The sequence below is a fragment of the Anopheles arabiensis genome, chromosome 2 (genome assembly GCF_016920715.1).
Source record: "Anopheles arabiensis isolate DONGOLA chromosome 2, AaraD3, whole genome shotgun sequence".
Lineage (NCBI taxonomy): Eukaryota > Metazoa > Arthropoda > Insecta > Diptera > Culicidae > Anopheles > Anopheles arabiensis.
The window spans coordinates 55,743,423-55,759,538 of record NC_053517.1 but is presented as its reverse complement, the minus strand read 5'-3'; the positions used below and the strand labels follow the sequence as shown (position 1 = coordinate 55,759,538).

Below are 16,116 nucleotides of genomic sequence, written 5' to 3'. Positions count from 1 at the left end.
CTAAAATATGATGGTTTATGTTCGGTCGAAAAATAGCTCAAAGTTGGGACAAAAAACCCAAAGTTTACACTTTGATGGCCTATATCTCAGCAAGTTTAAGATAAAAACGCGAAATATTTTGGTTTCAACTAAGTTTAAGTATCTATTTTAAGAAAATGATTATGTTGTAAACCTGCGATGAAGTTGGTTTTTCGATTTTTATACAGGCGTTTGCCCAATGTGGCATAGGTAAAGAGTACCCTCATCAATGAAATAAAGAAAGTGCTATTCCAATAAATGGTCTCCGTACTCACCAGAAATCCTCAAAGTCAGAAAATGGGTGAAAATGTGAGGAGACCGACTTTAGGGTGCCTCCAAGAAACAACTACTAAAACACATACTACATGCCATCTTCGCGAATACCTTCCCAAACAAGCAACAATCTATAACTTTAATGTAACGTGAATCGAGCTATAAAGACCAAATGTTGAAACCTTCTTCCTCAGTGTATACATATTAATACACCCGTTTTTCTTATGTTATAATGTACAACCTATTTCTGCTATATTCAAATAACTATCAAGTTCCTCGCGGGCCGTATGTTTGGCATGTCTGATCTAAATAATCAACAAACGGCACTGAGGCAATTAAATCTTAAATGACAGGCATTTTCATTACTCCTTTATTCGGATCTTCTAAAAAAATAAGTTACTCTAAAAATATGAAAAACATTAAGGTTATCTTTAAAATTACTATATTATTTCTTTTGGAACCTTGCAGAAACGGTATTTGGCTGAATAAGGCCATAGAGCGCTTGGCCTAGGTTATATAAAACACCCAAAATAGGCGATGGGCCAATTATAACTGATATTAAATTATTTTACCGTCATAAAAGCTAATATTGGTAAATTACGTGATCATTTTGTTATAAAATGAAGAGTGTACGACTTTTAGTGGCCGGGATAAATTTCATACCTTTTATCACATTTATGAATGTTGTTCCGAGATTTTAAAAGATATCGATCTGATTTTTGCATGTGCAAGGTTAGAAAGTGTCCTCAAAGACGTGTGAAGAAAGTTTTCCGATAAATGCATTGATAACGATCATTTTAAATTCGATGATTTTGTTTTTTTTTTGGCTATCGCGATGTATGTGCATATCGTTCGATGAATCGATGAACTCTCGCATCCATTTTAAAAATAGATGGTACATTGAACACTTAAAGATAAAATGTGGGACGGAATTTGACACAAAATAGATAATATTATCCAAGGGCCAAGGGCTCTTTTAAACTTTAGAAATAGATTTCATCAAACCCCACTGGTTGACTTTTTGTTTTGGCTAACGGACATGAATCCATCGTATCTGGTGTGAAAGGGGTTTTTTAACAAAATATTGAAAACAATTAATGGTAGCATATTTATAATTTTAAATATTTTTTTATATTTCTGGAGTATTTTTTACACTAGCAACATTACTTTATAACTTATATATTTGAAGTAACTTTAAACTTATTCACAACATTTTGTTATATTACTCTATTACAGTTATTTACATAGCACGATATTGAAGAAGAAGATATTGAGTTACAAATTTATATATTGAGACATGCCTTTACCACTAGTGGGTTTGGCTACTAGAGACTTATTGATTACCCGTAATTTTATCAGAATAGTCAAGACAAGTCAAGATAACGTTTTAGGAATAATTTTGGCAGGATAATCCTACGTATGAGGGTACGGTCCATTCGGTGCTTGAACCCATTACGACTGTGTTAAGTCGTACGAGTTGACATAAGACCGGCCTCCTGGTGATCTAACGGTTCTAAATTTGCTCTCCTTTCAGCAAAGCTTATGTCCAATAGTTACATTTTTTTAAACAAAACCCTTTTCACAACATAACTGCTCTATTTATCATTCAACCATCAGTGCATTCGACCACTGTATAGATTTTATCTCACCTCAATGTTATAAGGGTTCTTTGCTAGATTTTCATTTCATTAGCTAACTATTAACCACTGAGTGACACCATAACAATAACAACGCAAACTTTTGACCCTCTGCACCAAACCGGCGAGATAAGCATTGGAAGAGATATTCCACTATTCCTGCTAGCCGATTAGAACTCCTTCTTAATGGTGCTGTTTCCCCCCACAGCCTATAGTCTTTCAGACGAAAGCCTTAGCAGACCAGAATTGTTTTAGTAAAAGACAACACAACCTGACTCAACGAGCAGGGAGAATGAGCAGGTTAAGAGATAGGTAATGCATACCTACCACTTTAAAACGGACAATAGAACATAGCTTCAGTATGAATGGTTTGAACTATTCATGGGCATGTCGGGTCGAGGAAAACCCGGAATTAGCGAGGAAGATAATTGAATTAATTAATTAAAACTTTCACTACAACTTCCCAGTTGAAATCCACCAACAGCCAATCAAACACATTGTCCAACGAAAAGATAAGCATTTTAGTTTCGCCCAAAAATGTTTTGAATTGTTTCGTGAGCTTTATGTCCAACAAAAAAACATAAAAAACTTAAATTAATTGGAAGCCGCATATCTGCTGGAGGGATTTTGAGAAACTGCATCTAATATTTTATTTTTGGTCCACTCGAAATCACTGTTAGATATAGTATAATACCAAAGACAATCATTTCATCCGTTCAGATCATTCTTATTATCATCTTACTTTGTCGTACTTATGAACTAAGTTATCATTGAAACATTTTTTTTCCATCACTTCTCTGCTGTGATCATTTGTTTGACCTAATTATGCGCAATTATGCACGCTTAGGCTGTCACCAATTGGTTGCAAACTTAGTTCCTGTATGCAACGTACTTTCATCACATGCGTGCGGGTATGTCAAACGCAATTAATCACGAAGCAATGTAGACGATAATCTTATCGTGTTCCACTAAAGGCAACTTTATGCGTAAGGTAACAAAACTTCGAAACAGCAACAAATGTTACATTCACTGACAGATGACAGCAAAATTCTTCCTGAGCCAGTTTGGGGTGCTCTGAAAACAGAGAATGCTGCTCAAAAGATTATCACCACGGACCCCTTCTCAACCATGCAGTACCCTTTTCAGCTAACAATGATGTAGAATAAAGGAAGACCTCCTCTGTTGCTTCGTTATCGCCTTTTCGTTGCTGGATGGGTGTAAAAATATGAAAGGAAAGCATTATTTTCCAAAAGCGCAAACCAAGACTGGGAAACTTCTTTACCGACCTTGTCAAAACTGAACACTTTACCTCATATTCGATAGATGCGACACAACTGAAAAAAGATCCACAGACTGAACAGGGTGCCAAAGTCAGCCAACCAACCAGGCAGCCATCAAACCTGCTCGACATAAGTAAGGCTCAAGTATTCTTGAGGAATCACTTTACCTACACATTGCCAGCATAGGTCGAGTCACAACGTCAGCAAACAACACGGAAAGTGTGTACGGATATTTTTCCCTTTGCTGCATTATGCCTCAATATCGGAAACCAACTTTGGTGATGAACTTTCCTTTTACTGCGCCGTCAAGATTACTACCAACCGCGCACTCGTCTGTATCCCTGGGAATGGCTGGTATTCTGCACAAGGATGACTTTTTGAAAACAACTTCCTCTATCAAGTTTGCATGGACTGATCGGGAGTTATCAGTGCATTGTTAGCCGTTTTTAACATCCAAAGTAAAAACACCTTACACTGACTTTACGGTAGGCTTGTCGTACCGAATCGTTTGCTCTGCTTATGTTATACTTCGTAAAAGTTCATGTTTAAATCGTATGACAATAGCACATATCAGTTAGACTAAATGGACTCTTTAAAACGCACCATACTGATTATTGTTACCTAAAATAAATCATACAAAAAATGTCTTCATTCAATAATTTTTCTGGATGAATTTGTCTTTATTTCGTGCCTTCACTGGAGTTATATAGAAAACAAAACATTGAAATGTTGTTACTTGCTCCTAAAGCTCGTCAATAATGTCGTCAACAATGTGCAAAAGAATTGCGTTTGTGATGCATTACATGGGGAAGCAGCACAATTTATTGTTCAATTTTAGGGAACTGTTTTGCGAACCAAGCACCAGCGAACCAACACGAACGAAAGTGCAATAAAATATCTTTATCATAGCGACCTTATTTTTCCGCAATATATATGGTTAGCACCACATACGGCCGTCAAAATTTAATCAAACAAGTGTCCACCGCCAGTAATACGTTAACTTGTTATTTGTGTGAGTATATTGGCGTGCATATGTATGAAAATAAGAGGGGTTCTGTAGTGTTGCTTTTAAAACAATACTTGCTCTGGCCCTTTATGACTGAGCCCTTTTCTGGCCGGGTCCGTGTCTTGCCTGACCATCTGCTGCATGGTTCATCGATCGAGACTTATGCTTACTACTCATAATTTTCAATTGAGCTGTTTGAAAGTTTCAACAGCGTGCTGTGTATTGATGTGGCCAACGCGTCCCAACCGATATGCTCCAGTTCGCTTCATGTATACCACAGACGAGCGAACGTGCGGTTCTAGGATACGATAATCCTTCTTCTTCTGCAACGGGCAAGACTTCATCTCGACGCGTAAAAGGGAGACCATTCCGTGTTGCAACATACCAGCGCTATTCTGCTACCCGTATGACGGCAAACGGTCATAAACATAAACACCACATCCCTCAAATAACCCGCAAACAGCCAAATGGTGCTATACCGGAACCGGTAGACCTTTGCAACAACATTATCATCACGGTGATGGTGGAGCTGACGGCTGGAAGTAGAAGATATTTTCAAACTTTCTATTTTTAATAATCATCCACATGGGACGTACACTACGATACATCACCCTCCCTGCTGGTGCTCAATGTATATTGTGATGGTTTTACGACAGATGATAGGAAGAACTCGTACACATTTTCCACCGTTTATGTATCCACATGAAGGCTGTAGGTACATAAGGCTCCACCATTAATCGATAAACAGTTCCTAATTGATTTATAAATGCGCTATTGAACTGTATTCGATCTAATGAATCTATGCTCGCTTGAAATTGGATATGATAAAGTATTTTAATGAGTGGCACATTTTTGCATATACCATATTTATATGTACCAAATTTAATAAAATTAACACAAAAAAGATCTAAATTATTAAAACCATTTAAAAAATATGCCCAAATATCACGCTTCTGCTAAATTTTAAGAACACGCTTTAAGCATTGTGATTGTTGCTTAGTCTGTACTGCTACCACGCATTCCAGCAAAGAGGAATAATTATGGCAATTGATCATTTTTGTAGCATAAAATTGCATTCATTCATTCGTTAGTCCGAGCAGGTGTTTCGGTTAGAACTCGAAAACTGTATCGTTATCACACTACACCACGATTGCAACCCCTCCATGCTACAGTAGCATTTTGGTCAGCGGTTTCCGTCTGGGGTTTTGGGGTTTGTGTCAAGTTAAGCGCATTCGTCGAACGCCTGCTTCCTGCAAGCGTCGCGCTCGTAATGCTGACGCTGTGAGCAAAAACCTTCGCCTGTTTACATGCAACCGCAGTGTTGTACCACTGCATGAACCTACCATGCCGATAGTGTTGGCCTCCAAGGAAAACATTACTATTACCGCGTCACTATTGTTTTGAGCCAGCCTTTGTAATAATTATGATTAATATCGATCGTTGAAAAAACCTAGAAACGTTAGCTTGGCTGTGCTTGCAATTTGCAAAAGTACGTAACATTGTACACACTAACGTATTTCATGTCGGAATATTTGAAACTAGTGATTGGCAATGGTTAGCAATAATGGAAAAGCTGTGTGATATAATTACGTTTTGTTTGAGAAACGACGACGGTTTTTTGTACATTTTTATTTCAGTTTTACACCTTGAACAGTATTTGTTCGTGTGCTTCACGATCGTAAATGCGTTCCGATGTATTTTTGTACGCCGCATTATTTCAATCCGCACGAAGCAAAGGTTTGGATCACCTGTGCCACCATTAAATACAAATTAATGGTACAACTTTCGTCACTTCGTAAATTGAAAAGTTGGTTGGAAAGAAACTTTTACAAACTGTACCTCTTATGAAATTAACTTGACGCTGAAACAAACGGAGGTTCAGGAATTGTAAATCTAATTCGGCATGAGGACAATAATTTAGCAGTATACTATTAGCGAATACCGAAAAACGTGCGACGTAGAACGAAAACATGACAAGAGCAATAAAAATAATGTAGCTTTGTGAAAACAGTTTAAATTTTTATGTTGTAAATTAAGAAAAGTGAAATGAATATAGACTTATAAATTTATCTTCCTATTATTTAAAATTTTCTTTCTTTCCCAGTGTGTTCTTATGTTCATTGAAAAAAGAATAATCAATAATCTTGTCAATTAAAATCACGTAAGTTTGAACATTTCTCTGTATGTTTAGGCTTGCATCACGCAATAGTTTCAAGGTGGATAGAACCAAATTTGGACCAGATTAAAAAAAGGAAACACTGGTCCGATTTGCAAATTTGGAGATACGAGATGCCTTATGGTGCCACTTTTGTGTTGTAGATCAAACACAATTTACACTATCTTTGACAATCTCTTAACCCATCCCCTGAAACAAATGCACGTCTAAAGTTTGTGCAACGAATTCTAATTTTACCTTTTCGTTCCTTGAAGTAGCGTAACTTTTTTGGCCATCACAGTAAGAGGAGAGATGATAATGAGGGATATGTAAAATTTTGCCTGCTGATTCATGAGATACTATTACTGAAATAACATTTTGTTAGTGCAGTTAACACTCATGAACATTTAAAAACTGTGTCCATTTTTTAATGCAAACGTTACTGCAAGCACAGCAGTTTTACGCCGAGAAATAATTGAAACTTATTTTTTATGTTTTTTTTTCATTATTTCATCAATGAATTGAATCATTGCATTATTTCATCAATGAAAAATCCGCCATGGGTTCAAATCTTAAACTGATCGAGTACGGTGTTTGAATTCGGCTTTAAAACTTAAATAAAATGAATTTAATAAAATGAATTGGAAAACGGTGCACTTGCAATCGTATAACATGTTGCAGTCCGTAACCATTCCCATCGCATGTGCAGTGTACGTTCAACTTTTACGACTAATTGATTGACTTTCTTCCTAGCAGAAACAATCGTAACTATCTAACCCGCCCCCTCCCTCCATCCCTTTTTTCGTGTCACGAATACTTTTTCCTTTACAATAGTGTTAAAGAAACTTTTCACTACTACAAAAGTTTTCGCTCCTTATGCTTTTCCGTCTTTAGGGGAATACTCATGTGTTATGTTAGCTACCTGGACGCTTCAAGCCATCTAAAAGCATTTCTCATTTTTTCCACACACCGGCACGCAATCGTGTCCCTTTCGTAATGGTTTTCTCCAAAGTGTTTAGAAAGCGAACTGAAACCGTCTTTTATTTGAGTGGAACTAATAGAACCGTGACTTCAAACAGAACTTGCATGGCACCCTACCCAAAGACATGGTTTTGCCATTTTCGCTTTGCTAAATCTACTTTCTAACTCCCCTGGTAGTTTCGCAAGATTGTGTTTTTATGCGATCCAACAATTCTCCGGACTATATACACCGTAGATTGCGAGCCTGAGCTACATTCGCTAGGAATGCTGTCATTGCTTCATTCGCTCATACGACGGATGTAAATCAAATATAAATTAATTTCCAGCATGCCTTTCGACCCCGTATATGTGGCAGCCGTGTTATCAAGATTGTGTAAAGAAAACACGTGAAAAGAAATAAAACTGACTTCCATTTGTATCCGTTCTCCGATCCGCCACCGTTTGCCTGGAGGTAGCTTTTCGAGCTTCATTTTCTTTATTCACCCTCCGACTGCAGGAATTATGGTTGCTTTTGCAAGCTTAAGCATCTGCCTTACCGTGGTCCCAGACACAATGAACAATGATAATTTACAGAATTTCAATTTATTATCCTTTTTGCCACCGCCACCGCCGTCCGTTGCTAAGATAAGTGGGAATCCCTTCTCGTTTACCTCACCAAAGATGAAGAAACCTTGACAAAGCATATCTAATAAGGCATATTTTCTTTTGTTGCCTCACGGACCATCACGGTGGTTTGATTTATTTAGGCAACATTTTATTTACCACGCGAATAAGAGCTTCAATTCTCAGTTATTAAACAATGGTTATCGTGCTATTGAAATAACTTTCACTTTTCTAAATTCATCGTGCTGTCAAACATACAAGAAATGACACATCTTAGATAAATTATGGCTATTCTAGTTAAATACACATGTTTGGAAAATGCTGTAGACAGTTGGTTTTTTTGGCAAAATTCAACCTCAACAACCATACTTTAAATCATACATTAAACAGCTGCGAATGCCAAACATTCGCCGAAATGTTGAAAACTTCCGTTTGTTTATAATCTACAAATCCTTTGTGTTTCCCCGTACCGGCCCCATTCCATCATCTAGCTGCCATTGCACACACCTTATCCACGATAATCTTTAACAACATGCCGGCTCTCCCACCAGCTAACTATAGAAAAGATCCGAGGCTTCGTAGGATAAGCTTTCACAATCGTTGCTTGCGGCTAGAACAGCTCCGACAACTTTGCAGGCGCCATGATGTAAAACCTCTTCTAGTTTCAGTGTCTGATGTGGATGCACTTATACCGCTACAACTTTAACATCTGACTGATCAAACAAGAAGGGTCGCGCACGTATCCTATAAATTTTGCACTTCACAACCAGAACGCGGTTTAGTTGGTTGTTTTCTTGAACCTTAATACTTACCGCAAAGAAAGTATTACATATTTTTTTACTACATTTAACAAACAAACCAAACTTGAAATTTTTTTCGCGAAAAACCTGTCATGGATCATAAGCCTAGCACAGTTTTATTAAAATTTTATGCGTACAGCATTTGTTATTAATGTTATCAATCCGTATAAAGCTCTTCGAAAGGAACAGTTACCAAAGTACCATGAAACAATGCAGTTGTAAAATGTGGTATTACTTCTACTTACATTCAGCCCAAAAGGCAACTACAACATACGACTTTCTTATGTAATAACATTGCTTTCCTGCTATGATAATATTTTCACCCGCTGTTTACTTCGTAAGCTAGAATATTTCTCACACACTCCGATGAAAGATATCTGCGAAGTGTAATGCGAAACAACAGCTTTTATTGAATTCATAGCGAGTCACAGGTTGGCCACGATTCTGTGTTCCTTTTTTCAGCCAATTTGTTTCATACCCTATTCAACTTGCTTTCCAACTTCACCGTTCAGGCAATCCAAACGGTTCAAAAGTACAAATGAATACAAATGCTATCTAATGTGCTGCTTTAACATTCAGTGTGCCACCTGGTCGTGGCAAAATGGCTCAGTTATTGAATTTTAAGTTTTGCCTTATTTTGCTGTCGGCCTTATTTTAGAAGGGGAAAATGTGTTTGAATATAAATAGTAAAAGTTTTCCTAGGTTAATAATTTTTTTTTTTTGCAATATTCATACCTGTTTAAATTGTATTTCCTGTAATAAGGTCACATATTTGAGTGAAATTTGCGTAATTCGTAAATCAATAAATGTTTCAATTTTGAAAGTGCTACAAAACATTGTTTTCATCACGTGTAAATATGTTGCTACAAGCTTAACTGTAAACTGTAATTTTGAATAGCAAATATTAAACACTCTTAAAAATGACACATAATTACGTTAAAGCTACGAGGATTTCAATCAGTTCAATAATACTACATGTTTTACTCAACTTGCGCAAGTAATTTTAATGTTACGCAGTTGTTTAGTGCACTATGTAGGTGATAAATGCAAATGCGTTGCTACCTGCGTGTAGATGCGATAAGGTAATCCGTATTTTCACTGGATAATAATAATTTCACACCAGATTGCCAGTATGCCCCATTGGCTATTTTGAAAGTTCTTCTGCCGTAACTAGTAAATGGTTTAAATAATAAATACACAGCTATTTGCACACAGTTGCTTGGACTCGCACACTGCCACTATAAATACAAAATAACACACCAGGCTTTGCTGACTTCAACTTATGGGTACTTAACATATGTACTACCCATCCTGCTTTATTACGAATCATCGTGGGAACGAATAGAGCTTGGTTGTAGCGTTAAAAATAAATAAAATAAAATAACTACGATCCGATGCGTGCTTTTTGCTGTGCTTAATTCATGACACACAGTTGTAAAATGTTCACACATTTAAATTGGCGTCATTAATGACACGAAAATTTTACCATTTTGCTTGCTACTTACCGTAGTGGAATGGTGAACAGACAATTCAATCTCATTTCTCAGCTATGTAAAAAATGGCTCGTTATGTATCACTTTTTTGAATTACGATACATTTTGATGAAACTGATTACTTACTATCCATACGTTACTTTCTCGTTTTCATTTGAATTTCGAAATGTTATTACAATTGTTCACACACATTTAAAAGAGATACACTCGAAATGGGTTAATTATTTATGCTTACACCTTGGGTTGCTCATTATCGATCCTTGTCTTTCCGTTGCATTTATTTTAATTAACCGTTATCATTACTTAATAATTTTCAGTTTCTGTCACTGCACTGGGATCCTTTTTTGTATGTGTGTGTGTCATCAAAATGTTAAACAATTCCATTCACTAAAGTTGATTTAATACCCGTATCTTTCCATCTTTTTTCAGATACGGTCGATGGGTAACCCGACGAGTGGCTATCGGAACAATTGCCGTTATTTGGCTTCTTGCAGCACTTGTATCGTTTGTTCCAATATCACTCGACCTACATCGAGACAAAAGAGACAAAACGGACACATCGCTCAAAATCAATGGCATCAAATACGAGACCTGTGCTCTTGATCTAACACCAACTTATGCTGTTGTATCTAGTTGTATAAGCTTCTACGTACCTTGTATAGTTATGATAGGTATCTACTGCAGGTGAGTAATAAAAAAACACGCTATGCGGTTCTTCTCAAACTAAACATGAAACTAGTGTTTTTTATTCAGAACGGTGTAGTTTCATATATCGAATCAAAATTTAGCACAAAATGAAGTGATCATTTTCATGGATGTGTTATTTCAATGAACAAAGCGTATGTTTAATCTACATCGCGAGTTTCATGTGTTTCAAGCTCTAGCAATATGATAATGTTCTATGCTAGTCAAAACAATGATTTAATCCTTCTCGGGAGTTAAACGTTTGCTCGTGCTTGCAAACGTTGGTTTTCGTCCAGCCCCAGAACGACTGTGGTCATTGAATTTGGTCATTCTCAATTCAAACAACTTTGTAGAACAGATTAAATTCATCCTTCAATCCTTTCCTGAAACACTAGTGGTCCATGGTATTCTCCCACCTGTGTGAAGTAGCTGAATAAAGCAACATTCCTGCACTTCTATGAAACGGGATTACTGTGTACCGATAAGCGATACCAGTTTAATTTTCAGCTTAAAAATTTCGTTTCGAAAAGTTTAAATTAAATTTTACCTTCTTTGTTAGTAGGTTTATCTTAATTCAAAGTAGGTTAGGTAAACTTCCTTATATTGTGTAAAAGAAAAAAAGAAAAATATTAAATCAGATATTATAAATAAAGATATAGCCTATAACGTTTAATTGTGCTCATTTTTTGCCAATGTTGGTTGCACCTTTTGGCAAAATTGTATTCAAGAAAACATTCACACAAAGCTTTTTTTATTATTGGAAAATGTAGTAATTTGTAATATATTTGTGAAAATGTCAATCAAAATTAAGTCTCATACACATACTTTCAACTCACTTTTGGAGCATTATCAATCACATGCTGAGACAGAAATCTTTTCCAGTCAAAGACCAACTCTATACGCTTTTGGCCATCATCTCCTAGCCGATGTATGTAGATTGTAACGGATGACCACTAGGATGACCACATGACAAAAAAGAACGATACACGTTGAAAGGGAAAAAAAACATTGCATCTACGGGCCGGAAAAGTTGATAAAGAAGCATTATTATTTCCTTTCCAAATATTCGAAGAATCTTGTAACACAACCAACCATTGCTTCCAAGAAGGTTCGAGAAAGTCATCTGCCTGTAACGAACCCAAACAATGCGTATCCTCTACCTTTCCAAACGGTCGATTTGTGAAATAATATCGTGCGCTCGTTTGACTATGTTTTTCTACATTTCCTGCTCCCCCTTCCCAGGTTGTACTGCTACGCTCAAAAGCACGTCAAATCTATTCGTGCCGTTACGCGTCCTGGAGAGATTAGCGAAAAGCGCTACCGCAGCATACGAAGGCCCAAAAGCAGCAAGAACAAACTTAAACTCCGCCAGCTCGCACACACCGCATCATCACCGTATCACGTGTCCGATCATAAGGCCGCGATCACCGTTGGTGTGATAATGGGCGTCTTCCTGATCTGTTGGGTTCCGTTCTTCTGTGTTAATATCATCGCCGCGTTCTGCAAGACCTGCATTGGGCAGCAAACGTTCAAGGTGCTATCTTGGCTCGGGTATTCCAACTCAGCCTTCAATCCAATCATCTATTCGATCTTCAACACCGAGTTTAGGGAAGCTTTCAAGCGAATCCTTACCAGCCGAAGCTCCTGGTGCTGTGGCCAGGAAATGGGAAACATTTATCCCCGTAGCAGCGATCGGTACGTGACGGATTATGCGGCGAAAAACGTCGTGATGAATTCGGGCCGCTCATCCGCCGACCTAGAGCAAGTGTCAGCGATTTGACCTTACTAAGCAACATCAACAACTTTACATAGCACTAGAGCTCCCCAATCCCATACCCGTAACGAAGCAGCTGCATTCTAAAGAGCTTAACCATTCCAACACACTCACTGAGATAGTGTCATTGGTAGAATATCTGTAGAAACACGTAAAAGCAATCGCTAGCTACCAACAGACTTCTAGCGCTGGCTACTAAACGATCGTACGTACGAGTCACTCACTTTCAAATCCATGGAATGTTGTCCCTTGTCATACGATTAAAGTTGCCAATAGCTGGTGTGCGCAAAAGAGCTGTACTTTAAAGCGCACTCACTTACGCCGGTTTTGACCTGTCCAACACCACCTAATGCACAAATACACAGATTGCACACCTTGACAGCTAGGGTTTAGGGATTTATGTTCTCGCTGTTGTTGATGTTGAAATTGTAGAGTGTAAAATCAATATGAAGAAACCAAAACGGACAAAGAATCGAAAAGTTTAGCGTGCCGTTTGTAGTAAAATCCTTTTGATGCAGTTGCAAGCGGTCCAATACTCTACCGAGGCAAACCCTAATATAAAAAAATACTCACATATCTGCCAATATTTTCGAAGCTATGTAGATTCATTAGGTAGATTTATAAGAGATAGAGTACCACAAATAGGAAAAACGATCGAATAAATATGTAGAAGACTAAGATCGATTAATACTAGAACACCCCCAGTGATAGATAAATTAAATGTTTTTTTGTTTCTAAAAAATGCGACGTTTTTACCAAGAGGATATACGTGTAGAAAACTTCTAACATTTCCATAATAACTTCTTTGATGTCTCATTCGATATGCATGTTAGAAGTGATCCCCAGAGCGAACAGTTTTTCCATCACTGTACCCATTTCATAAAAGCAAACTTTTTAGCAAACACGAATTTGTTTTACGATAGTGCCACTGACGCTGAAGTGATATTCTTATCAAATTGAAACTATTTTATTTTGTCAATTGATATTATTTATTATATGTTTGTGTTTGTTGCATCGTGTTACCACTCACCGAATCTCTCACTAATTACCGACTATCTTCCGAACGTGATTCATGTACATGAACACTTGCTCTCATTTTATCACGAACATAATTACACCACTCGTCTAAAAAGTAAAGTTACTTGATGATAAGACTGATTACTGATTATTTATTGAAGCATTAGATGATAAAAATAAGTAAGGTCGAGCAAGAAACAAAAAACATTACCCGTTGTGAAGTGTATAAAGAGCGATCATGTTCGTAACGCTAGGGCAGCAGGGTTTACTGTAATGTTACTTTTGTGTTAAGCAACAGCCATTACACACGATTTAATACTATCCACCAATATGAACCAAAGTGCTGCACGAAACTAATACCCTGATACAATCATGTTTCTTTAGCGTACAAATTGTTAATCACTAAAGAATTTATTCACCATCTATCACGATAGTCGCCCTCCCCCTCCTGTACAATAGTTTTCAATTCTACTACTAGGGCGAAAACGATGTGTAAGATAACAGAGAGTATTTAGTTGATGTGAATGTTTAAGGAATCGGTATTAATATAGGTCTGTGTAAAACCGTGTATATGTGATACGTAGGTCACGAAATTTGCTGATAATCACCAAATATTTGACACAAATTCTTCAGGTCTAGCAATGTTCAACTAAAAAACAACATATTTTTTACAATAAAAATGATCCGTTGTATGGAAAAGTATTGTGACTAAGTGATCTTTTTTTTAATTTCAAAACATTTGCATCTACCTACCACAAACAAAATCGCAAATTTGATTTTCCTAAAAATATAAAGTTATATGATGTTAAGAAGATTCGCTGTTGGGTTTGTTGTTATAGTTGCTATAAAAACATTTATGCTATAAAATGAATTGGTAAACATTTTGGATGTTTACCTGTTTTTACCAATTCTGCACTGCTCCATATCGGTAATGTTTGAAATAAGTTACAACTGCAAATAAGTTACAACTCTACAAAAATCCTGCCTGTAAATGAAGTACTCACATTGCTCAGCCTAGGTAGCGGACATGGGACCGGAAAACAACGTATAGATTTGTAAAAACCCAAAGCTGTAATTCATTGATACAGGATTGCGTTCTAACAATCTCTTCCAAAAAAGCATTAGAACGAATTGCTCTCACATTTGCATTGAGCGCTCCTATTTTCAAGCAAATAATAATTTAAAAATAAGAAACGAGCGTTAGCGTAGCGAATGTTTCAATTTAGTCTATAGTTTGTACCTTCCGTAGTAAGACCAATGCCTACCGATACCATACCAAATCTAAAATGATGGAGTTTGTTTACATCCAACGGTTACAATAAAGATAACATTCGGGATGCTGTATGTTCAGCTATACCATTAGAAAAATCCTACCTTATCCCTTATTACCAGCAGTGTACTTACTTACTTATCCGACGCTACAATGACTTGGCGGTCTTTGTCTGCTGCAGTGTACTTATCTATTTAAACCAGGGGTCTCCAAACTTTTCAGTTCGCGCGCCGCATTGCTTCACATATAGTGGTGTTGAGGGCCATTTTTCCGTTGCCTGTATCTAATGCGAACGTTTCAATTTCGTTTTTATAAGAAATCACTTGCATAATATTCAAAACTCCTATAGCTTTCTATTATTTAAGCTTGGTCTATGTCTCTGAAAAGCAACAATTACATTTTCTTTAAAAATAGTCACAATAATTAACTATTTATTTTAACCTTCACAAAGTTGCCACGGGCCGCATAATAGGTTCTCGAGGGCCGAATGCGGGCCGCGGGCCGTAGTTTGGAGACCCCTGATTTGAATTAAATCAGAATCCCCATTTTCTAGTATAAGAAGAGAAAATGATGAATGGAAAAGAACAACAAATATTAAAGTAAAAAGTAGCCAAATGGTACAATAGGTACAGGGAAGTATACAATTGTAAATCTGACACTGAAAACTGAAGTTTGGATACAATTTTTGCACACTGTAAAACACAAACACACACATCCATGCAGATTGTATAAGGAATTTGTACAGCTAACAGGAACTCCAAAGGAAAAACATCCATCACGCTGATTTAAAAATGCAAACGATATGAATAAATATGTTGTCTTTGGATAATCAGCACTTCCTCTGAAATACTCTCAACGTAACACAAAGAGACGGTTTTCGGTAAGCGGATATGAAAGAAATGTAATCTACCATATTACTCTTATTACAGCTTCAGCATTTTGTCAATCGTCATTGTCACCTTCTTATAGGTACTTGTGCAGACATAACTAGTGTTGTGTCGTAAGTAAAATAGTTACCCTGATCGGCTAGCAAAATCAGCTAGCTCCATTCTAAGCAATGAGTGGGTTGGGAAATGTGCAAATTTTCTCACGAATGAGCTCGTGGAGCAGTGTACGATTTTGGAT

General features: G+C 37.0%; 1 protein-coding gene across 9 annotated transcripts in view; it reads left to right on the top strand.

Moving 5' to 3' along the window:
• LOC120894174 (dopamine receptor 1) overlaps positions 1–15,089 on the top strand; it is a 68,225-nt gene extending 53,136 nt beyond the window's left edge. For all 9 annotated transcript variants that reach the window (XM_040296607.1, XM_040296602.1, XM_040296604.1 and 6 more), the window contains 2 exons: positions 10,676–10,930; positions 12,173–15,089. In XM_040296607.1, the coding sequence (XP_040152541.1) occupies positions 10,676–10,930; positions 12,173–12,710 (793 nt within the window). In that variant the 3' untranslated portion in view covers positions 12,711–15,089. The remainder of the gene's footprint in view (positions 1–10,675; positions 10,931–12,172) is intronic.
• The last annotated feature ends 1,027 nt before the right edge of the window (positions 15,090–16,116 follow it).